We start from the raw sequence: 26,080 nt of genomic DNA, 5'->3' as shown, positions 1-26,080 counted from the left end.
AGATTAATTGGGAAGTAGGCTACACCCAAATGGGACGAACCTCTTTTTACTGGATTACAGTGCTTCTTTTTATATGAATATTTCTAATGAAAATTTAGCATTATTTTTCAATAGTTTGAATTTCACATGACCCACCTGTTGATCTACCGAGCCTCCCTGTCACATTGGAAAGCTCTTTTCATTCATTATTCTTGTCTTCACTTCTTCCATGAGGCTCTTTAGTCCTTATCAGTCCAGTTGTTTGCGCTCAAGTTAAAAAAAAGTGCAACTTTTTTTCTCCAGAAGTGCATGCCACGCACGTTTTTAGCCACTATGACTAAAAGGCAGATTTCTGAGTCAGTGAAAATCTGGCAGCCACGTAATTGTGTTGGAATTGAAATCATGACTGTATGTTAGTCATGCGAGTAAATAAACATACGGTACAGCAATGACAGTGGTGTGTGTGTGTGTGTGTGTGTGTGTGTGTGTGTGTGACTGACTGCATGTAGCATATGGCGACCGCCTAGCAATAATGGTCTGTACCAAGAGCCAGCCCATATATGTCATCCCCTCCCATGACGGAAAACCCCTGTGCGCACATCTGTATATAACACCTACGTCTAACGTCTATCTGCCTCGCCGTGAGGAGTGCGACAGGATAATGATGACACCTGAGCAGAGCTGGTGGAGTGTATTCAAGGTTTGGTATACTAGGCTATATCACTCGGTTTACATGTTGACATGTGGATTTTTTTTGGTTTGTTTTTGTTTGCCCGTCTACATCGCTTTTTAAGTGTAGGAGGTGTGACCGCAGTATAAAACAGCCGCCCGCTGAAAACGGAGGACCCATGCACCCATGTTCAAACCTTATGATGAATTAATTTAAAGACAAGCATTAGTGACTATATTCTGGGAGCTTTCTGAAGGTAAGTGCTGCAGTATGAAAGGACTGTCTTGTGTTGTCTGCCTCTTTTCCAAGTTTTAAACTTCGCTCTAGGTGAAAATCTGCAGATAAGCTTTCAAGTGATAATGTTACGGGTGTATACATACTCAGAGATATCGCCGAAGCCACGGGTCAGTCAGGATAGGAGAGCATTTGCGGTATACTGTAGGTTTCAGTTTCAGTTCGTGGTGCTGTTGAATTGTATTGTTTCTCCTCCTTCGATATTGTCCAACCCATGTAGTCCAGTGAGGATAGGCTACAGAAGAGAAACAGGTCACTGTAACCTATAGGCCTAATGTAATACAGTTCAATAGTACCACAAACTACATCCTCCCAAACACACCTCTCTCAAATGGTTTTAACTAAAACGTAACATTAAAACCCTCACGAAGAAAGATTAATTGCAGAGGCTGCTGTTAGACTGCAATAGTGTAAGCCACTGTTTGCACAAACAGAGCAACATATATAATATTCTCCAGTTTTTGAAGTAAATAGACATATTAACAACAGTAACAGTACCAGCTCCGCAACTGATAGAAATACAGTGGTATCTCATGTGAAGCTTTGAGTCACTGTGGTGATTCAAATGACTCAAAACAAACATAATTTAATGAATCAGCAAGAAGGGGTATAAGACGGAATCAATGACACAGCAAAGCAAGTAGTATGGATTGGGGAAGTTGTAATGATTTAAGTCATATAAGAAAGTACAAAACATTTTGCCCATAAAACCCAAATTGAAGTGGGGATATGAAGGAAAATAAGGAATAGGGGATAACTGGGGCAAAACTGCTGAGGAAGTAGTGTGCCGAGAAGATTTTAGCTCATGAAGTTTCAAACAGACTAGACCAAGCAATTGGTTCTGTCTGAGTGGTAAAGACAGGAGAAAAAGTATTATTTTTCTGATCTCCAGGACCATTGGTGGAACAAAGTATGTCCCAGTGAGCAACAGTGGAAAGCAACAGGATTGGGTTTTGTGATCCAGAGAGCCTTCTCAGCACTGATCTCTAACATGAATGGTCGGTTTCTAATAATTTACCAACTTTAAGATCAGTCCAATGTTAACCATCAGACAGCCTTTCAATTCATGTTTTTGCCTTAACAGAGTCTATCTTCGTCTTTCTGCTACTGTTTATTCCTGGACTTGCTCAGTGCTTTCCAGTCAGAGCAAGTCAAGGTATGTCGTCTATTGTTTACAACACTCTCATGATAAAAAAAGTTACATGAGTAATTTCTTAGTTATACTGTTTGATGTTACAGCTGGAAACAGGTCTTCGCAGCTGTTCTTCTGCAAGACTCCAGGATGTGCTGCTGATGTTATTGCCGTATTTTGCAACGAAAAGCTACTCTTTCATCGAACCAGCATTGAAAACTGCACAGGCCCTCCACCACCCAATACTGTCTGCCAACATGATGGTCTGGCATTTGTTTCCATCAATACACGTGGTGACTGTGACTTTGAGGGGGAAGACGGATACATTCAGACTGAAAAATGTAAAGGTATTTACTTTTACTATCTAAAGCCCTTAATGTATTGTTCACTGTGAATTTTCCTCTTGCACTCATTTTGTTCACTAACTGCCATGTGAAGTTGATTAACAGTGTAATGATGATGTTTATGCTGCTATATGATGCTATATGAGAGGGAAGCCAAATCAAGCAGAGCGATAAATGCAGCAGAGTCCAGACAACCAGTTTCTCGTTTCATGTCTAGTGATACAGAAGAATTTTGACCTACATTTATTCCCACTGAACTACAGCAAAGACTTAAAGTGTATCCTTTTATCGCAATCATTTTCTGCTGCTGTCCTCTGTAGTTGCTGCTTCTACTTCTGCAATGTCAGGACTCATCCCTCCAGCTGAGGGCACTAGATTTATATATTTATTCTTATTGAAATGTTTCTGTCCAGTATGTGCTGTAAATGGAGTGACCGATCTGTTCATACTAATGATACATTAGAATATCACACCCAGCACATTTTCTCATAAAAAACAGTCACATTTTACAGTTAAAATATATTTTCTGACATTTTGTCTAATAACTCCTTATAAATGAAATAGCATCATAGTCACATTGTATACAGGCAATATATATTTGGTGATGTTTGTAGGAAGGTGTTCCATCTAATAACACATAATAATACTGCTCCTGTTTCCTCAAATAGGCCACAGCAACATCTGTGCTTTTCCCATTGGTAAACTGCAGACACACGATTTACATCATGTTGCTCACTGTTGTGATCGACCATCCATTGACTGGAAGTTTTCATCTCTCCTCTAGCTATCACACCATCCCCAGCCCCCATAAAGGACCATGCAACACCTGGATACATTGCTGCTGGAGTGTGTAAGTTCTGAACACCAGCAAATCAGATACTTTGTCTACTTCCATCCTGTTTCTTCTGCTTCTGGATAATCATGGTGTCATGTAACAAAAGTATATTTTACTCAAGCACAAAATTGAGTATTTTCTTCTCTTCCCCCTTATATTCGTACTCCACTATATTTCACAGCTAAATACTATACTTTTTACTCTAGGATTTATTTGACAGTTTAAGTTTACAATTTAAGATTTTTTTGTACACAAACAACAGACAGGTCAAGAAAATATTGCTTTTTGCTACTAATCCGACTTGCTTTTACTCTGCCACCATCTTCTTGCTTTTGCTCAGGGCTGAAATGTTTGTCTGTCAAATGTTGATAATCAGGTGAGAGCAATATTTTATGGGTGTTGTATTGAGAGTTGCAATGGTCAGTTGCATTTATTACAAAGTGATACAGTTATCTTAAATACCCATCTCTTGATTCCGCAGGTGTTTTAGTGCTAGTAATGATAGGCTTATCTCTGTATTTCTGGAAAAAGAGAAGAACCACAGAGCAACAGCCGGCGAGGTAATCAAAATATAATAGTGCTATTTGCAAAATGTCTTTATTCTTATGTTTAGCTGTTATGATATTATGTTACCAACATGTCCTGATGTTTAATATGAATTTGTTTCAGTGACTCTGGTGTGACTGTACCCCTGAGAGTGATGCAAAGCCCTGGAGAAACCACCGAAAGGTTATTGGAAATTAAATAGGTAGTATATAGCCCATAGGTTGTGCAAATATTGATGTGAATGTGCTTATTCTGAAATTACTGTTTAAACTCTAAGGTACACTCATGGCGGTGGTCCCGGACTGGATAACGGCAGGTTTCCTTCTCAACATGAACATGGAGCTTAAACGCCTAGTGCCTTGCAATATTTTGTGATTTTTTCTTTTTTAAATAAACATTATGAAATATGCTTCCTTCTATTAACTGTTGTACAAGTCAACACAATTTACTTTACATTGTTAAAACAGGGATACCAATACTCTCTTATCAAGCAACCAGTCTAAATAGTAAATTAAAACTTAAACATTTTTAATGCAGTTGGAAGACCTAACAGATGTGTTATTGTCATACTAATTTCTGGCATGAAATAAATTGTTGCTGAGAAAACTGAGGTCCTCTGTGGCTTGTCGCGCTCCTGATCTTGCCGGTAGAGGGCATACTCGAGTCTTTTTTTTGTATCCAGTGCTGCACGAATGCCATGGTTGTATGTAAAGAGGCAGGGCATAGAAACACACACAGGGCTTCTTGCTGCTCTCAGTGGAGGAGTGACTCTTCAGTTGTACACAGTCAGCCTGTGGTGGAAATACACACTCCGTACATTTTATCTTCAAAGCATTTATTTGTGTGTTGGGGATCGACAGTGAGAGGAAAGGGCTTTCTGTGAGGACTGCAGCAGCCCCTGTGAGGAAAACATTATTTCTACACGACTACACAGAAGAAGATTGGCTGGTAAGGTGACTGTGAGTTGATGTATAGTGCGAAACATGAGCTATGTTGAGATGTATTTACACAGTAGAAATAGATTTGATGTTAATTTCTGACAGACCATATTCTTACATATTACATTTCGTTGCAAATGTCAGTCCCCAGGTGTTGCGACAGGTGAAAACCCGCAGGTGCGCCTCAACTGTTTCTGCTCGGTTACAATGTTTTTATAGATGATCAGGTTTTTCTCATTTTCCCATAATTTAAATAAAAAACCACTCAAGTGAAGTGAAGGGGTAAAATTAAATGTAGTTTTTTTTTTATCTATCTAAAAATCTACATAATCGAAATTCGTGTTGCTGTTATTGGTGGGAAAAGCCTGTCGTGTAAGGACAGTCACTAGTGTTTGCTGTGTCAACATTACTTTTTGCTGCTGTTGTCTACTTAATGAGGAAGTTTGTTGTTTACGTCTGCAGCTACGTCTTGCGCCTTTAGTTAGAAACTGGAAGTCTGTCTCGTTTGATGGGAAATGAGGCAAGCATGTTGAAGGTTGTGTAACTCATTAGCTGACAGGAAGAAAGTCCCTGGTTAAAGCATGTTGTGGGAATCTGACCTTGGAATAATGCTCTTCATGTCTAGGTTTTGCTGTTAATACCTGCAAAAAGGGACTCAGATTAACCTTTAAACCAAGTTACTAAGAAACTTCTGCATGTGTGCAGTGAACAGCTGTTGGATCCCTTTGGCACAACATGTGCTGTAGGCCAGGTGACAGATTTTCTGTATTCCAGATATATTATCTGTCTACATTATTAGATGCTGCACTGGACCAGCCTTTCATTTACGGGTGTGAGCGTCAGTACCTATCACATTATCACTGCTCTTTACAGTGAAGTGCTACATTTCTCCTCCTGGTAATTGGCAGCCAGGCTGTTACTGTGAAATGGCTTTGCCAGTCCAGAGAGAAAAAGAGATAACTTGTTGTCTTGTGTGCTGTGCTGGGAGATTGAGAGGTGTCTAGTGAGCAGGGAATCTGCTTTAGCAAGCTCAACAACAGTAGTGTCCAGTGAATGGTCTGGACTTATGGTGGCACTTCAACAGTTGAGCTTGTGTTTATGACATGATAATATCATTGGGGTATCTCTGTGCTTTGAGAGAGGATCTTGAACAACTTGTTTGAGAGTTGTTTCCTTTAGAAATGACTCAGTTTTTTTTCCTATTACATGCAAGATTTATTAGCTTCCTCTTAAGTTTAACCTACACCATATAATTTTTACACATCTGTCACAGGGACACTGTTCAGCGGGCTGAAGAGTGAGGTGTATCTGCTATGTACTGGGTCTGATTTTGACCTGTGACCCTTTTCATGTTATCCTTGGTTCGCTGCATTGGAAAGTGGTTAATGAAGCAGCAAATGTCTAAAATATCTTATGATTTTTTTTTTTTTAGCACTAATTTTAGACCAAAGTGTGATATTAATGATTGAATATCTTTATGATTTCAAGCCAGGCTTTAGGACAGTGTGTCACACAGGATTATGAGCCTGTGGTTTTCCTTATGAATTTCCTGGTCCTTCCTCATTTGACTGCGAGGCAGTGAAATTGGCCAGTTGGGCAGCTTGCCGCAGAGGATGTTTGAAAGTGAAAACAGCTCATGCAAATCCCCCTGCTCTTTCCTTGGGACGAACACCTGAGCTCCTGCTGCCTGCTGCCCTTGCACTGATATGTTGCTTGCCATAGTCAGCAGCATCTGTGTATTATGTAATAATTTCCATTTGAGTAGCAGCAGAAGTGCCACATCACTGCAGAGCCAAAACCTTGTCAACACAAATCATATTTATTCTCAGCTCTCCTTGGGCTTTTAGTGTAGTGGATCTGATTCTCTTAAATAAGTGATTAAATCGTGATACTGATTGTAACCGTAAGCAATAATCAATTAGACTGCTTTAAAGCAGAAGGCCAACATTAGCATATCTGTAGTTGACTATCCTGTCAGAGCTTCCTGTGAAGAGGTAGCAAAGCAGTTAACAGCGTTAGGATTTTTAGTGCAGTCTTGTGACTGGGGTCAAAGAGCATTCTGTGGACTGTGCTCATACTGTACCATGGGATCCCAGTAGTGATAGGACCAGAATAACTGGCATATGAGGCTCATTAAGACAGTTATATAAGTCAGTACCCTGAACAGTAGTTCTCAGCTCTCTGTCTCTCATTCCTGATAATGGTCTGACTGACCCATGTGTGTCCACATGCAGGGGTGTGGCTCCGGGTTGGGTCTGGTTACATTCAAGATGCTCTGATAAAAAATGCCTCACTGTGTTGTGATAATGAAATCCTTGTAATGTTTGTGTGTGTTTAGTGTGACCTCTCTTCCTCCTACACCCACTCGATTTCTTCTCTCAGAGGATTCTCTCTCACTCTCTCGTCTACAGTGTTATGTTCTGGGTCGGGGTGCTAATGTGCCACGTTCCATTTGAAAGCGTGACGAGAGTGTTTGTTTTCTTTCCAGAGTTCTTTATCTCAGGTTATTCAGCAACATGTTGTGCTTTTCACTCATAGTTATTTTTAATCAGATTCCTTTCATTTCAGCAAAGCTGCGAAACGAAGGGGTGCGTTTGATGTGGAATGAGAATTGAGATGATTTGTAGGATGTTTTCATACAGCTTGAAAACAATGTGTAAAAACAAATTGCGGAATCTATCTTTGTGAGTCTTAGGATTTGGTATTGGTTGCTCTAGTTGATATTAATGAAGTTATTGTCTTTAAGTTTACTATGATTTAACTGGCTGTGGTTGTGGGATGTCCTACAATATATAACATGCGGTTGGTTTTGTTGTTGACTGTTAGTGTTATGTGTTATACTGCTTTGCTCTTTACTTGTTAGACTGAGGATTACTTAATTTCTATTTTTTTTCATTAACCTACTAGTGCTATTTTGACTGATCAATTACTAAATTAATCATTAAGCTCGTTAAAATTGAAAAAAATCAAAGGACTTTTGAGGCAGATACTGATAACACCTGAGAGTCCAAAAAATCTCATGAGAAATCAGCTAGTATTCATTTTTGTTTAACATAATCGCACATCATAGACACACATGAAATGATACTGATAAATCTGGGATAAATTAAAATAGGCTGATATATTAGCCATCTCAGTATCTATGTTTGTGAACCATTTACAAGCGTGTTTGGTGTTTGTATTAGATAAATAAAATGATTCACTGTTCATCAAAAAAGGAATTTATTGTCAATAGAGCAACAGATCGTTTGACTAATTGAATCAATACTCCTCAAAGTACAATCAATTAGAGGCACTTTCTCAATGGCAATATAAACCAGAGCACTGCTGAATAAGAAGGTGCTTTGTGTTGAAACCTAGACAGGTCAGTGGGCAGTTTGACCCACATACTCTATTGATTGGATGAGGTTAGGGCTCTGCACCTCTGTTCAGCGGTGTTGTACACCTAAGCACAGCGTGGGCTTCTCTCTCTCTGTTATCTGTTATATTGTCCTCATTCATCATTCAGGCTGCACTCCTGTCAGCACATACCACATACTACTGATAGCCACCAGGACTTCATAATCAATCTTTTACTATCAGTATACTGTGATCAATGTTCACCCTAGACTAGACAATATAAAATGTATTTGGAAATGAAAACTCGCCCACGTTATTTTCCACCGCAGTTGAATGAACAAATAGGAAATCATAGTTTCTTTTAGTTAAATCATTCAGAAGTAGCTTACGACTACTACACAGGGGTATTGTTAGTATGCCTTAAAATTCAGTATGAAAATGAGAGGTTTAGAGATAGGTTAAAGAAAACATAAATGTTTTTTTTAGTCCTTGAAAAAGGCCTGTTTACAAGCTCAGCATTCCTTGGTAGACCTAGAGTCGGTGGTCCTCTCTAAATAAGCTATGATAACCTATCACTTTTTTCAGATTTTCTCAGGGTGAAAGTTAGAAAAAGTAAAGTGCATAATGGGGCAGAACATATTCTGGGGCACTGATTTTACACATGAAAATCAGTTTACTAGTACAAACTAAAAACATTTGTGGAATTCTTCTGTGGCTCAGGAGGAGCTATCTTAAGTCCTGATTTGATGTCATCAGGGTTATCTTGGCTTGGATTTGGAGACTACGAATATACATATACTACCTGTATTACAAATTGGAGGTGGGAAGTGTATCAGGACCTGGGCATTTACCAGCCAGTGTGGGTCCAATTGAAATTAGGGCTGCACGATATAGGAAAAAAAAATCATATTGCAATTATTTTGACATGTATCACAATTGCGATATCATTCACAATAAGGGGGAATGATGACTATTACATCATAGTCTGCATTTTAACTGAAATGAGACTATTAAAATCATAAAGATGTGACATTTGTTGGGGTCTGTACCAAAACAAACAAGAATTGTAGGCAAGGGCATCTCTGTAGCAGAACATTACCTCATTATAATGCTGATTTTACACATTTATGGCAGACTCTGTGATTGCAATTTCGCTAATATTTCGATAAATTGTGCTGCCCTAATTAAAATATGCAGTTACACTGTATGTTCAATGCATTTTAGAGACTCAAAGCCTCGGTCTCAGCTACACTGACTTCCTAAATTTGTGATTGTACAGATATATGTTGATCTTGAAAGGACTGTCAACAAATGCTAGTGTCAGTAAAATGCCCTTGGCTTTGCTTTGCAGTAGGTGAATCTGGATGTAGAATTTCCCAGTATTATAGCTTTGATCTTCATGACTTCCAAACAGGAGTTCCCCCTCCCTTCCCGGCCCCGCAGCAAAATCTGCCAAAGGAGGCCTACAGTGGTAATTGGCTCGTAATTGTGCTCCTTTGTACAATGATTGGTTAGTTTGGAGGGTTGCAGGCAGAGCAGTAGGTTGGCAGCTCTGCAGGAATTCAGATTATTTGGGAGGTTGTGGAGTTTGTTGTTGTTTGTTGTTGTTGTTGTTGTTGTTGTTATTTTGGCCCTGCTGAGCCCCCCACACCCTCCTCCTTCCTGTCATGGTAATGACAAGGCCTGCGGAGGCCTACTCGGGACCCTTGGGTGCTAGAGTGAGAGAGTGAGAAGGAGTGATGACAAAATGAAAGTATCAGACAGGAAGACAAGGAGGGGTGGGTGAAGACAAACAAGTGGAGCAAAGAATTAAAGACAGCGGAAATTTGAAAACATTAATTTCCCCAGCAGTCTGTCACCTCTGATCAAGAAAGGCGGGGTGACCTAATCCCCTCTTATCATCATGATTGACAACTACTAAGAATAATATAGCTAATAAACCTGCCTGTCACCCTTGTGGTGAGCAGAGTAAGAGGACCTTTGGACTCCAGGGCAGGGCTGAGTAAAACTAAACAGACCTTTACTGGGATGGGCAAGTCTCTCTCTTCTTCTCTTTGTGTTATAGGATCATGTTTTCAATGGGCCGTGACGTTAGGAGCTGAGGCCATCTTGCGTAGATAACACTGGTGGTTGAATATAATAAGCCTGCTGTAAAAAGGCCTTGGTTCAGAGAGTGTCGTGGTGTAGTGTATCGCTCCATCAGGGCAGCCTCTCCCTGTCTCTGTGTCTTTAGAGAACATTGTCTCTGTTTTCTCTCCATATACTCATCGCTATGTTTCTCCTTTCCCCCCTCCATTCCTTCGGTTGAATCATGTGACTCTCTGGACACAGAGGGTGACCTCCTCCTCACTGCTTCTCATGCAGAGTGGAACTTGAGCGAGACACTCTCTGAATTACAAATACACAGGCCGAGTCCTCCCCCTAGGTTTCTCAGTAAACAGCATATATTGAATCTCTTGCTCTATAGCATGTGATTATGTAGTGCATTTGCTTTATTACAGTATAGATTCTTCTCTTTTTTCTGACCTGCTGAGAATAGTGCTTTGCTTTGAATAAAACTTGACATGTGGGCTTGTTGTACATTGTTGATGCAGAAATAATAAGTCAACTAAATATTTAAAAACTCTCACACCTTTTGTTCTCTGTCTCTGTATCTCTCTGCCATTGTCTTCCTCTGTCTTTTCCTCTTTTTCACTCCCTTCTCTCTCCCTCTAGCTCATTTTTTTCTGTTTATGTCACACCTGAAAGGTCACAGCTCTGTAGGTGTAGTCCCTCTTTCCCTCCCACCTATTGTTTCTCTGTATTTGCTGTTGCCAAAAGGTCAAATACCATCAATACTTTAAAGGCACATTTAGCTGCTGATAGCTGCCTGGCCGGTGGTATACTCACACATTCACATTGTTTATTACACTATAACAAGAAATCAGATTTGTGTTGTGCTCAGCAAACACTGAACACTCTGTGTGATGATGCATCACTGACAGTTTCTCATTGTAAAGAGCTCCCATTCTTTGCAGTTGTGTTATTTTGCAGCATAATGTGTTTAAGATATACATCACTTTATTTTTGGCCATGCTAGCTCCGCTGGTGGGTTGATCAGACGTGTTGTATAGCACTGTCCATCCATGGGATAATGTAACTTTCATGACAAGACTTATCCAAACCTGATAACCAAAGTTTTCCATCGTTCTCAGATAAATTGCAAGATCAATGCCAAAATAACATGGCATTAATTGTTACACTAGATTAGCATGCATGCTAAGTGTAGACATGCTACCCTTTGGCCAAACATGGCCAGATTACAAGAGTAGTAATAGCAATAAAACAGTCTAATCAAACAATGACATTGGACTGCCAGTGTGGCTACAGATTTTTTGTCTTGTTTAGACATATAGTGTCCACACTCACACACACTTCTTTGCCACCTCTGCAGTGCTGCATAGTGCAGACAGACACTACTCTGAAGCTGCAGTGCAGCGTGTCCCTCCGAGGGATGATGAAAACAAACACACCTCCAGAGGATACAGTGAAATGTGAAACAGAACGCACCAAATAGATCCAAAATAATACCTGCCTTCTGTTTTACAGCTTTATTTGGTGCGGGGACCCACCAGGGAGAGAAAACACAGAGTATGTGTATGTGTTGTGTGGCTATGTTTACAGGGCTCACAAGACCTTTATATTTGTGTTAACATGCACATGTTAAAACTGTGTGCACTGTGTGCTCTGTGTTTTTCTATTTGTTTGTTTAGGCAGTTTGAATTGGGTGGAACCAGAGCAGCGCTCCTGAATTGGGTGTGTTTTGCTTTTCTGTCATTAGGATAGATGAGCAGATATTTCTGTTTGACTGAAGATTTTATAGAGACAGTGATAGTCTCCTCTCCATCACCTTCACTCTGTCTGCCACCCACAAAGCATTTTCTACTCCTCTGCCTGTCTCGCTAATTTGTCTGTGAGAAAAACACAGTCACTCTTGAAACATCTACAACAGCCAAGGGATAAATCAGAATGTTTTTCAGGTGGTGGAGGACTTCATATAGCCTCATTTGTTATTGTCATTTATAGGACTGATGATTTCTGCTTGGCTAGCAGAGGGGAGTCCACACTTTAGCTGCATGATTCATGACAACATGAAACATCTCACAGAAGCAACTATTTGACACAGGGTAAATAAGCCAATTATCTAATGGTGCTGACACACAAGTGTTTACACAAGATGTCAGAAAGACATTGACTACAGCTCACACCACATACATTCAGCCTGCAGTACTTTTGGTAAACTTGGTATCCTTTTTCATTTATTAGTTTACATTTTCGCTGTATTTGATTGTGCTGCCCTTGCCCTGAAGTTTTGTGTGAGTTATTTTGCTTGGGTTGTGTTTCTGTGAGCCATAGTCAAGGATCAGAGCAGTTAAGTTGATGAAGCCGATCCCCTGCAGGCCTAGAGCTAAGCTGACTCCGCATGCATCTTCTTGATTGTATCCATCCAAATCCAGATATCAGTCAGGGATTGTGAAGGTCATGAAAGCCCAGCAGTCCGGTCCTCGGCGCTCTGCATTGCTTGTCTGCTATTGATTCTCCATTACGTCTCCAATCTGCTCCAGTAATCCAATAGTATCTGGGGACTGAAGCAAAGCAGAGCAAAATGGAAGCCATATGTAGAGTCTGTGTCCTGCTGATAGAGGCTATGGGAGCCTCCTTGAATATCTCTCAGCCCTATTATGATCAGATTGTTTGAAAATGATCGTATTGCTTGCTGTTCCACTTTTATCACTTTTTGCAAAGAAACAGATCTCCCTATTGGAAGATGTTATTTGTCAATTATTTATAATTTCTGGAACAAGTGTATAGCATGATCCATGACGGGTTGATTGATTTGTCTATTTCCGGCAGTCACACTACCATGCCTAATGAGACCAGTGAGGGAATATTACCACAACTACTAAGACTTTTTTAACAGCTCAGATGCATTAGATCTGTATTTTCATTATACCAGATGGCCCATGTCTGCTCTCAGCAACATATTTTCTTTGCCAGAACTGCTTGGCTACAGAGTGGCTATTTGACTTCCACAGGAGCTGACTGACACCCTTGGCAATTTCCCCGAAACCATGAGAGCCAGTGTTTGATCTGCACTTGTGTGTTTGTTTGAAGGGTGGTAGAATTTCTGACATGGGCGTGTGGAAACGTTTAACAACAGAGAGACTGATGGAGAGAAGAGCTAAGTTAGTAAAGCTTATTTATATAGCACCTTTTAAGAGCAGATGTCAAAGATAAAATGAATGAAAAGTATGGTGTTGAGTAAGATGCCATTTTGACAAAGTCACAGAAAAACTGTTGTGAGTTTGCCAAGAAGCTTTGACATAGTAGTAGTTTTGTCTTTGACATTTTTACTGGATGGTTGTCTGTGTACAGTTGTTTGCGTTTGAAATAAAGGCATGAAATGGAAATTGACCCAGACTTTATTTTTCCACGTTCCACTGAAAATGTTCTCTGGTCTACATTGTGCAGACATAGTGTTGCACCGTTTAACATGACACATGATCTTGCTTGACTTTCACAAAGGCACAAAAACAACCCACACCTCAGACTCTCTCCACAGGCCAGTTCTAAGTGTTTTTTATTCACATTTAGCCTTTCAAATGCAGACTTTTCTTATTATTGATCAGTTGTATCAGTTTACCCATTTGGTCCTCATCCAGACCACAAAACATCCACTATCTGCTAGAGGCATTGATTTGACAGGGATGCATTTTGTATTTGTAGCTCACAGTATTGGGATTGTGACTTAGAGGGTATCATTTACATGTGTAACAGTTTACGTGCGCTCTCTTCTATACTTATATACTCCTGTACGCCAGTGGTATTTGCAAAGGGAGTGTTGACAGTGGTAAGACACGGCTGATTATGATCCATGCATCCATTTTCATCCGCATGTCCAACTGTCTGTCTGCCTCTCTTTTGTTGAGAGGTGAACAACAGACCTGCTGTTGTTAGCTGCAGCTGCGGGCCTCGCATGGAATGTTCTGGAAACAGTCTGTTGGAGCACCGGCTGGGTTGTGGGGTCAGGTGAGAGAGAGGGAGAGAGATAGAGAGGTCCAAACAATCCCTTCTAACACTGACACTCTGAACAGCTGAACAGAGAGCCAGACAGGCCAGCAGGCTCATTAACATTCCTCAGGTTCAGAGCACACTGCCAGTCATACAGCGGAACGGCTCAGGTGGATCAAAAGCTCACTTAACAGCGGTGAAGAGAAATATTCTGATTCCTTTCTAATGTCTAATGATTGACAGCAGGATTTTATTTTGTCAAGAGCAGTCCAGGTGACTTTTGCCTCAGTTACAGTCACACAAAGTCACACGACAAACATTATCATCGCCTCCAGGATTAGTTTACAAGGTTTGTGTGACTATATATGCTTGTTTTCTGCCCTCAAAGGGAAACTAAAAAGAATGAATATTAGTTTAAATCTGATGGAGGGAGTATAATGATACATAGACCCAATCAAAGATACATAATGTTGCTGTCTTTGATGTATCTGTATTGGTGTTGTCTCTGTTTATAGCAACAGAAGAGCTGGTGCACAGATAAGGACCCAGTCTAGAGATAAGAGTGTCTGCTACATTCTTCTAATATCTGAATCAGGGTGTGCGTGTGTGTTTGTTAACATGTCTTTAATTCTCCTTTTGAAGACTATTTTTAAACATGGCCACAACATATTTGTTGCATTTGATAAGTAATACACCCTGCAGCACTACAACACATTTTCTGCAGCTGGTCATAAAACTTTGAAAATAAAACTGTTCCATTGAGTGTGTATATTCTCAGTGCAGTAGATTCTGATTTGATGGGGACGTGATTGCTGGTCACAGAGCAGGTGACTGGAGGACACAAGCACTGATGAAGCAGAAAAACATTGTGCAATAGTTGAGGCTCTGAGACCTGCAGGTGCATTTATATGCAGGTGGAACGGTGACTGCAGACTTGCCAGAGCTTATCAGACAAAGTCCAAATTTTGTGTTTCTATCAAGCCTCCTCACTCCCAGTCTCTGTCCCTGTTTTCTCATTCTAAAGACACACACTGAGATATAGTAAGGAAAAAGTAAGGAGGGAAAGGAACAAGAGTGATTGGGGGCGGTAAAGTAAAATTGGAGAACATATAAGGAAATGAAACAGACTGGGATTTTTCTGTGGCTCAGTGATGACTGAGTTGGACTGTAAGCTGGGCATCGCCCGCAGATCACTTTCAGCCCCGAGGACACTCCTCATTCATACACACTCTCCAGCTCTGCGTCTTTATGAGGTGTTATTTATCCAACACACACACATGGCCTGGAATATGGAAGGAATTATGAAAAGAAGTCAGAGATGAAGAGGAGGAGGAAGGTGCCAGTAAATGTTTAAGTATATGGTGTTTTATACATCTGCACAGTTTATTTGTGAGGTGACAGCTGAACTGTCAATAAGGATTGTATTGTTCTCCAAAACAAGACTCTTAACAAGAAGAGTTGGGATGGTTATTACACACATACATAAACATTTCACGAGTCATGATCAGTGACTGTCAAAGCAGAGTGCTCTTGCCGTAGGCCAGTTCAGTGAGACAGTGAGAGTTCAGAATAGATTTAAATTGCCTCTCCCATCAGGCACAGATTACAGGAGAGTGATGACATTAAACTGGCCTCAAACTTATCACAGTTAAACAAGTAGTCTTCAGAGCAGCTTTGCCTGATGCCAAAGCTGTGAGCGTTGTTTTGCCCCGTTTTATTATTGTGTAATAATAACTCTGTTGTCTTGCAGAGGGTCCCCTGATATATCCAAACCTCCTGATGTTTACTCGAGCTGACAATCAAGAGATGTTGCCCTGATTGTAGTTTGACGGGCACAGCTTTTCATTAAGCAAGGTAAGTTTATGCTATTGACCTTTTCTGTTACCATCTTCATGATGGAAATTTCTCATTATTAATCATTGTCTTAATCATAGTTTTAATTCAGTCCTTTGCATCTCTCTCAGATGTCAACCACAACAGAAAATGGGATGGGAGGGCCTTGGAGTACAAGCAGAGAGAAAACGTACAAAAAGGTAAAAAGTATGACTGCTCATACAACAGCCTCACTGTGTTTGGTTTTATTTGCCTCTTAAGGAAAATGCGAAACTGCTTCCATAATATTTATTTTGGAATGCTGCTGTTTAGAGCCAACAGGACTGAAAGGTCTTTACTTCTGACTCTGAGTCACATGAGTCCATAAATGTCCTTCTACAGCACATAATGTTCTGACCCTGCCAGGGCCAGCTGCCAGAAATCAGTCAAGTGCTGGTCACACTGGTTTTCTTTCCTTTTTTATAAAACTTTAGACGTCACTGCTCATGGCAGCAGTCCTTACGATGTCACCGTTACAAGGCTCTCCACAGTAGCAACATTTTTTTTGTGTCGGCTACCCACGCAACAAGAGTACTAATATGTTTATGTCACAGACTTTTTGAGGTTCTGTTTGTACAAAACTGAACAATACAAAAGTCATGGATTTTAACGTCATAATGTATGGTCTGCTTTCCTGATTTTGAGCCCATCTACCATCTTTAAGTTGAATTGTAAAAATAACTTGTTATATTAAACTAGAGTCTGTAAATGAAATAGAAGACATTCAGAATAGTTGTCACTCTCAGGCTTGCCTATTTTCTTTTTTCAGCTGCTCAAATTTACACCCATTGGTACATGTAGTGTGGATAGCCGTCACAATATGCTATAACAGCCTGACTAATGTGATGTTTTCTCCTCTATTTTCCCATGTAGACCACGTCATCGGCCTTGAAGGGGGCCATTCAGCTCGGTATTGGTTATACAGTGGGCAACCTCACATCCAAGCCTGACAGAGATGTGCTTATGCAAGATTTCTATGTGGTGGAGAGTGTCTTTCTTCCCAGGTCAGTGCTGTGTAGTGCCAACCCACACAGTCATCAATCATACTTATGCTCACAGCCTCTGTACACAGCAAGACATCTTCTAAAATGTACACATATTTGAAAGCACTCAATGGTTTGCACATTGTCAACAAAATAAGAGCCAGAATTTTGCATAAGCTCACGGTTATTGGTCTAATAGCACGAGTGAATCAGAGAGCTGCTTCATAAAAACAGATTATGTGTAGGTGGTAACATGCTGCTCTTTGGCTATGACAGTTTCCTGCCCCTGTAAAGTGAATGAATGGAAAGTGACTAAAGTTGTAGCTTTGCCTGTCTGCCTGCTCAAATATTATATGTCTGGGTCTTGTATTTAAAACATTTAAAGCTATTATTAATCATGCTCAGTGGAAACTGCAGGCGCTGGATATCCAGTCCACAAAAAAATGTCTGCTACCACAAACTACCACCATCATCATTTATCAACAAAGTGAATTTTGAGTCTAAGACATGATGCAGGGATAAAACTATTCTAGTGGATAATCCTGCCAAGAACTGTGAAATCAGCTTACTGTGCGCCTCTTACTGCCTAAGTGCAAAACATATGTCAGTGTGGGGCCGCTCCGTCAACTCAGGCTGTCTTCAGCTTTAATAAACATTTTATATAATCAAAAACTGACTCAGGAATTCCTTGAAAGTGTGACTCATGTATTCACATGCACATTAACACACGGTTGATGGTCTGACACATACGGTATCTATTTTTTATAATGAATCATTATGACAATTCACTCATTAGCACTTTTCTCCTAGCAGTAGATAATACAGTCAGGATCTCATTATTTTGTGTTAGCTGTATGAATGAACTGAATGTGCTTTTTATGTTAAATGACAGTGGTATTCACTAGTTATTTTTCTCTTTTTGGCCAAATATATGGATCCTCCAAGCCAGTTTTTAACTATGAAGCTTCAGGAAGAGAATTGGAGTCCTACCAGGAAATACTTTCGTTTACCTTTGAGATTCTGCACCAGGATATGCAAACTCAGTATTGTTTATGCAAAGCTGGTCTTAGCACGCACATTTACTGTCCTGCTCCCCAGCAACAGCCAAACATTACTCTTTGGTGTTGGCCCTACAGTGATGAGTGTTTAAAAACCTGCTGTAGCCTTGCTGAGACAGTGAAGTACAAAAGATGAAAACGAGCCTGTTTTATCATCCTCAATCTGCACCCACTGTCAAGCCTTTTCACATAATGGTGAAATGAAATGAAAGTTAAAGTCATCTTCAGGGCCAGTTGTTTCTTTGGAGAAGCAAATTGAAAAAACAAAAACAAAACAGATGTCTACAGAATAAAGAAAATTACACAAGACACACCAAACAAAATATCATCAGTGGGTAGGGAAAGTCTTACATCTGGCATCTGACATAACCATTTTGCTCTTTATTCTTTTACTTTATCTAAGTGTTTCTTTGCTGTTCCCTAATAGCACACAAACACAAACCCATCTCTTTCTTGTCCCTGACAGAGCATCCTGAGAGAGCGGCTGAGTGATGGAGGCTGCTCTCCGATGCTTTTATTGCCTCCCTCCCTCTCACCACTCCTCTGCTTCTCTTCCTCCTCGGGTTGTTGCTCCTCTCAGGAGGTTTTTCCCCTGTTGTTGTCCTTTCAGTCTAGTTTTAGATGACTGGAGATGTCGCAGATCACTTTGACTCCCACGCACACACACATACACATAGTTTTTTGTTTCTCAGTGCATGTATCTCTGACAACCAGCACACACACACAGATGGCTGTCTGATTAGATTTAATGAAACATTTCCAGGTGTTGTTTGTTGCTAAATCGTTTGTCATGCGAGGCATACGTTACCATCATGGACTGTCAGTCATTGATAACAGATCACTGTTGTTGCCCTCACACACTAAACAGAGCAGTCAGATTTCATTGTATAGTAATTACAGGTATAGTGTTACACAGCACGGCCTCACTGTGTCTTGTATCCCATTACCGAATATGGCACCAGCACAAAACCCCAACACAGTAGCCTCTTTACCCAGAAAACCAGCCAATGACTCAGAATTTAAACCAGATTTAGAGGTGCCCTGGAAAACAAAACCTTTATTAACCTACTTCGTCTAGATTTAGGGTCAGTGTGATTGATTTCAATGAGTTTATTTGATGTAAGACTCGACCACTGACTCATGCCTACTTTATCAGGTGTGCTTACTCCTGTGTTGTGGTGTTCTGCTTGGACACAGGTTACAAAACAGGGTTGTTCTTTGTTGGAGCTCGTCTGAGAATGTCAGGTCTCACGGTCCAGACAGAACAACAAGAAATCTAGCTTATTTTGTGTGTTTTGTTGTTTTCATTTTTCATTTATTTGCTCTGCCTCTGCAGAGTCGAGGCTCATGTTTTGTGTATTGTTTAGACCCAGTAATCAGAGCCACCTTCAGTCTCCAGGCACAGAACTCTATACAGGCCAGTTTGTCACCACAATACTGGTTAATCTCGGTTCCCATAGATAATTTTACTGAAGCCTGTTCATGCTTGGGTGGAGCACATTACAAGGAACCACTGATACACTTAGTTGGAGTCAATAGCTTAGATACCCAGGCACAAAGATTTGGTGTTAGGCTTCACTTTACCCGTGGTGCTGCCTGCATGGGATACTTGGTTGGTGAATGACTGTGTTATGTGCAGTGACTCTGTTTCACTTACATAATGTTAAAGTTTTCTTTATCCCTCCTTATTTGAGTTAGTGTTGGAATAGTATATATAACGTACCTTTCTTTGTTTTTGTTTCCTGGCACGCTGGGTTTTTCATTGCACATCTCAGTGAGGGAAGCAACCTGACCCCAGCACACCACTATCCTGACTTCCGCTTCAAGACCTACGCCCCACTGGCCTTCCGCTACTTCAGGGATCTGTTCGGCATCAAACCAGATGACTACCTGGTAAGACTAAAGCCCTGCCGAGACCTAGCCAGTCATTATTTGTTTCACCTTCACATTATTATGAATTATTACCAACTAATTTGCAAAATGTCATGGTGGTATGGAAGTGTGGAGGAAGTGTCAAGGGTCAAATCAAATGAAACATACACACTGTATACTTAAAGTAAGACACTATGACACATTGGTTAGAATTCTTCCACTGTATGTTGAAGTTTTACCCTAGAAAAAGTGAATTGAAGGAATAGTTTGACATTTTTGGAAATATGTTTTCTCACAGGGGCTTCCTGGAATCACTGCTTATGGCTTAGAAATAGTCCTGCACTTAACCCCAAATAAAACCAAAACTTGTCATTCTTGCATACAAACAAAACTTTAGAAGTGCTGGATTTTGTGACTTTTAGACAAAAACAGGCTAGCTGTTTTACCCTTGTTCCAGGCTAAGCTAACTGCCAGTTGGCTATAGCTTTGTATTCAGTGCACAGACAGCAGTGGTATCAATCTTCTCAGATATCTCTCAACGAGAAAGTGTATTTCCCTGAATTTCTAACTATCGCTTTCAGCACTTTTTGTCCTCAGGAAAACTTGAAGCTGATCCATTCTGTTCCGTTGTTTCTGTATGTACACAAGTCAAAAATACAAATAGAGAAACGACCGTTGCTCCCATAAACATAAGACAATTGCCTGCTGGTTGTCTTTCACCTGAATTACTTCCCATTGACTGAACGCTAATCTTCCACCTCAGTGCGTACTTAATGGTGACATAATTCAACGTGTATTTTATTGAGTTGTGGGCGGGAAATAACATGCCATCTGTGCAGGGGAAAGACAGGGTTGGAGGATGATGTCGAGGCAACACATTTCGGTGGTGATGATATTAGAGGTAATGACTGAGCTAACAGAGCATGCCCTCATTACAACGGCTTTAACCAGCTCCCAGTGCTGAATGAAATCAGCAGATGATTCTGTGATTTCCCAGCAGAATCAAAGAAAAACAGAGTGAGAGATAGATGGAAAAAAAAGAGGGAAAAATGTTTTTGAGGAGATTCTGGCCGTGAAAATATTCTCTGACTGAAGCCTGAGTCACTGCACGGGGCACCCTCAAACACCCCTGTCAAAGCCTTTATTTTTGTACCCTACATGCCATCATGTAACTTAATTAAATTTACTACTCACCAAAGAGTATCCATCCCTACTTAACACATACACTTGGAACAAAATTAGATTTTGTGTCATCTTGTTTGGGCTTTATCATTTTATTACGCTGTTTTTCAAATTTTCTGTCTGCCTCCCAGCCTTTCAAAAACCCACCAGCTGCATTCTTGTTCTTGAATGCAAATTTGTTTCTGCATAAGTGAAAGACAAAAGGCTCTGGGAGAGAGACAGAGATGAAATGTAACTCCAAGGGAGTACAGGGAGGATGGCACAAGGCACAGCAGCTTAGAAGATGTACTCATGATTGATGTGCTTGAGGTGACGATGAATTCATTCAGACAGAAGCCACGCAGCAGAGCCTAATTAAAACTGAGAACACACACACAGTATTCTGAATGCAAATGCAATAAACTGCGGATGTGTTTGTGCTGGTAACTCAACGTGACTGCAGACGGTCATCAGTGGAAGAGTCTCTGGAGAGGAAGAGCGGATGCCTCCAGTGTTTCTCCTCTGAACATGTTGCTCCTCTAATGAGCTGATTAACATCTAACCGTTCTCCTAAGTCTGCAGCTCTCACACTCTCTTCCTCACACATTGAAATGAAGGCTCTCCTATTCTTTTTAGATGTGGCACAAGCAGTAATTGCTTCATATTATCCTTGTCTGAGGAGATTATATTCCTGCTTGTCAAGAGTGTGTAGATTTCATTGAAGTTTGGCAGACAGATGAATTCATGTGATCCTGATTTGGTATTTCTGCAAATGTTTTTTTGAACAATAAAAAATGAAGACTTGCTGTTATTGACATGCTGGTTGTGGAGGTTATGAGGCCAAAAGTATGTGGACAGTCATGCGCTTTTCTGTGGGCCCGTTATCATGGTATGGGCTAAACTCTTTGGTTCCAACTGAAGCAAATCTCAATACTACAGCATACAGCATGTAATGGCATTTTAGATGGAGGTGCACCAATCCCATTTTTTAGTTCCAATCTGAATCCAATTGTTAGTATTATCTTGATGATGATGATGTTGACTACTCTGCTGTAGATTATTAGAATTATTATTAGAAAAGTAATAATAGAATTTCAAATAGTCTGGATTGTAACGTGGATCGGGGACATCTGTCCGAGATCTGATAAGTGATTACCTCAGTTTTGGCACCCAATATTGATTTTGGATCAGATCAGTCCGAACTCTAATTTTGACAACAGGTTTCTTCCATCTTTGTGGCAACAGGCCCTTTCCTGTTTCAGCCTCACTGGACTGAACGGTGCCTTGATCCCAACCCCACCCCACACCCTGGGGATGAGCCGGGCTGTATCGCTCAAAATCAGTGTTGTACTTCATTGATGTCCTTGTGGGTGAGAGGCAGCAAATCCCTGCAGCCAGGCTTCAAAATGGAAAGCCTTTCCAGTAGAGAGGAGGCTACTAATAGCAGCAGCATATTTACGGTTTTGGGATGACATGTTCAGCAATTACAATGTAATGTGTGGGTGTACACTCACTTTGTTTGTGTTCTCACATAATTGTTTGGCCAGACAATGTATGAAATTTCTTCCAGCAGTAAATAAACTGAATACTGATCAGGTTTGTTTATGTTTCCCTTTCCCAGTACTCCCTGGTAAATGAGCCTCTGATTGAGCTGACCAATCCGGGGGCCAGTGGCTCTCTCTTCTACCTAACCAGCGATGACGAGTTCATCATTAAAACCGTCCAGCACAAAGAGGCCAAGTTCCTCCAGAGATTGCTACCTGGATACTATATGGTAAGATACTAAGAGGTGCTTCATGAGGTCTCCAGCACCTGGTGAGGTGACAAAAGTCCACTTCTGACTGTTTAGATTTGTGTTGAATTTGAACTGATCACTCATGTGCTCATGTGGCATAAATGAGATGCAGTGAAGATTCTCATTAGCTCCAGCTGTAGAGCACCATCTGACTGAAAGCTGTACATGTTGGTTACATGTTCAGAAGTCAAACATTTGATTATCATACTTACTTAACTGTAACCTTAATTAAATTTAAGACTCCCTGCACCCATATTGGCACACAAATACATAAAAGCCTATTATATCTATCAGGTAATTTGCAACATAATGTTGCCATTCAGATATTAGGAACAGACTCTTTCCTTTTAACCCACAACATTTTGATGTAAGTTGTCTTTCACTCCACAGAACCTGAACCAGAATCCACGCACGCTGCTGCCCAAGTTCTATGGACTGTACTGTATCCAGTCTGGAGGCATCAACATCCGACTGGTGGTGATGAACAATGTGCTGCCTCGCTCCGTCAAAATGCACTACAAATACGACCTGAAGGGATCCACCTACAAGAGACGAGCGTCCAGGAAAGAGAGAGAGAAGGCTTGCCCGACCTACAAAGATCTGGACTTCCAGGACATGCACGAAGAAGGGCTTTACTTTGACACAGAGACGTACAACAATCTGATGAAGACCCTGCAGAGAGACTGCCGGGTAGGTGGTTTTAACAGTGTGTGGAGTAAGTGATTGTGTTTGTGACATCAGTCTTGTCTCTGTCTGTTCTTTGGAATGGCTTTGAAATGGCAGTCATCATGCAGCAGGAAGGTCACTATTATTCCACAACAGGAAGCTGTGCGACAAATAAGGAAGTCTTGAATTAGGTGCTTTTTGTTTCCTTATTAGAATACTTTCCTTCAAAAGGCCCTTTCTTTCACATTTTCATGCCTTCATTCCTGTGCTAAAACATTTTTTCCTGTATGCAGCAAAGCCCCTCGTGGACATTATGTCATGTGCCATATCAGAACTGAGAGCAGATTGCTTTGAACTTGGGAATTCACTGGAGTGAAGGGACATAGCTGTTGAAGGGTGTCATTGACCTCTCATTCTTATAACTGATTATGGAAGCTTAAACACATAATAAGCATGAGTGAACCACATCGTGTAGTAGTTACAGACAGTGTGTGTGCATCTTAGATGGGACAAAATGTTTTGAGAAGAACATTTTTCCATGTGTTTGCCAGTGGAACCACAGTGAGTGTTTCCACTGTGTGTTCAGTCTAAGCTTTCAGTTTGCCCGGGCTTTGTTCTCCCGTCTCTGTGCTGCTATGTTTCACTACATGACAGCTCTCCAAACACTGAATGTGATTAAGACATGATCCTGGTAGCGTGAGAGACTCGGAGCTCGATCCAAAGATAGTCTTTCGATCTAAGGGCTTCTTCTCTATTTTAACGCAGAGGCCAGGAGACTGTTGGAGGGGGATTGGTGGAGTTTAACATGAGACATGAAACAGATAACAGCATACAAAGTTAGTCTAAAATCTGAAATAGCACTGACTTCAGAATTTTAAATAAGTTTTGTACAACTATGTCAGTGGTGAAAGAAGTATTTGACTCTTTTGCTCGAGTAACAGTAGCAATACCACACTGTGAAAGTAAAAGTTGTCATTGTGCAGTAAAATGGACTGGAATGGTATGAAAAAGTAATCTAAAATTTAGGTTGTAGTATAAAAGATGTAGTGGAGTAAAAGTATAAAGTAACATCAAATGGTAAAACTCAGGTAAAGTACAAGTACCTCAAATTTGTACTTAAGTACAGTACTTGGGTAAATGCACTTAGCTACAAACCACCACTGATCAAGATTACATCATTGTCAGAGAAACTGTTTGTGAAAACAGGGTAGGGTTTGTAAACCACAGCTGCAGACAAAGAACAAGCCTGCAGGCTTTAAAAAGCCAGAACTAGAACCAGAACACAACAGCTGAATTGCTGATTTGCTGATTCTGCTTCCTCTAAAATAACAACATCTGAGGTAAAGTGCATCACACAATTATTTGCTAGAACTGTAAAAAAAAATACACAGAGGATTGATAAACAGTAAAACATTGGATTTTCAAACTATACGATAATTCTTTTGGGTTGGTTTCCCAGCTAACTTAATATATATTTATGCAGTGACATTTTTACCTTGTTGTTCTTTATTTGGACAAGGTGAAATGCCTCTTGGGATAGCTTTTTGAGTGATAACAATGTGGCCCCCAGACACTGATTTAACGTGTTTTACCCTCATAGTGGCTGGTTAATGATGGGTCTAAGCCTCCTGAGTTGTAATCCCATTTGTTCTGCTTGACATACAGTACCTACACACACACATACACACACGCATTCAAGCATACACACACACACACACACACACACACACACACACACACACACACACACACACACACACACACACACACACACACACACACACACACACACAGCTCCTGCATGGGGTCCACACTCAGAAATTCAACCTGGAATCTGACCAGGATGTTACTGTAATTGTGGATCGGTGTATCAGATGAGGCCCAGAGATCAGAAAGAAAGATTTCCTGCCAGACATCCTGCTGGGCCCGGCCAACCTGCCAGACCTGGCAACCCTGCATGGCACTATTCAGCTAACAACTTAATGACTTCCATCACACCCGCTTTAGCTTAAATGTTTCAATTTTTATTATGTGGGAATAGAGGAACCTTGATGAAAAGGTGATTGATGACACATGGAAAGGAGTTAGGGGTAATGAACAATGTGATGCTGCAGGTATATTTAGTTTAGCCTGTTAAGTAACAGAGCACTCTCTCTTCTCTGCTCTCCTCTCTTTGTGTGTTATCGAAAAGCAAATTTTACTCAATACTAGGTCCACACAGTTAATCAAATTGTATTAGAAAACTCAATCTGGCAAAGTGCAATATCCAAATTGCAAGAAGCTGCAATTTTACGATAAAGCGAAATTTGCGACAAAACAACATTATAATGATGTAATGTCGGAATGCAGCGACGCCAACTTTTGCTTGGTACAGATCCCAACAAAGGTCACATCATCAGGATTTTAATGTTTTTTCAGTTAAAATGAAAATTGTGATGCAAAAATGATCATTCTCACTAATAGTGAATCATATCGCCCTCACAATATCTGTCAAAATAACCACAATGTGATGAAGATTTTTTGACCAGATCGTGCAGCTCTACTC

The 26,080-nt window shown here is 40.6% G+C and overlaps 1 protein-coding gene and 1 long non-coding RNA gene across 2 annotated transcripts in view; both read left to right on the top strand.

Moving 5' to 3' along the window:
* Positions 1–3,216: 3,216 nt before the first annotated feature.
* Positions 3,217–3,965, top strand: LOC140995457 (uncharacterized). The gene is made up of 3 exons (XR_012178780.1): positions 3,217–3,269; positions 3,736–3,814; positions 3,924–3,965. It is a non-coding gene; the product is annotated as an uncharacterized lncRNA (long non-coding RNA).
* A 571-nt stretch (positions 3,966–4,536) lies between these two features.
* Positions 4,537–26,080, top strand: part of pip5k1bb (phosphatidylinositol-4-phosphate 5-kinase, type I, beta b) — a 33,865-nt gene continuing 12,321 nt past the window's right edge. The window contains exons 1-7 of the mRNA XM_073465365.1: positions 4,537–4,748; positions 15,879–15,982; positions 16,093–16,161; positions 16,874–17,004; positions 19,817–19,934; positions 22,696–22,848; positions 23,260–23,559. Coding sequence (XP_073321466.1) covers positions 16,093–16,161; positions 16,874–17,004; positions 19,817–19,934; positions 22,696–22,848; positions 23,260–23,559 — 771 coding nt within the window. The 5' untranslated portion in view covers positions 4,537–4,748; positions 15,879–15,982. The remainder of the gene's footprint in view (positions 4,749–15,878; positions 15,983–16,092; positions 16,162–16,873; positions 17,005–19,816; positions 19,935–22,695; positions 22,849–23,259; positions 23,560–26,080) is intronic.

Source organism: Pagrus major, chromosome 5 (genome assembly GCF_040436345.1).
Source record: "Pagrus major chromosome 5, Pma_NU_1.0".
NCBI lineage: Eukaryota > Metazoa > Chordata > Actinopteri > Spariformes > Sparidae > Pagrus > Pagrus major.
This window is presented reverse-complemented; position numbering and strand designations above follow the sequence as displayed.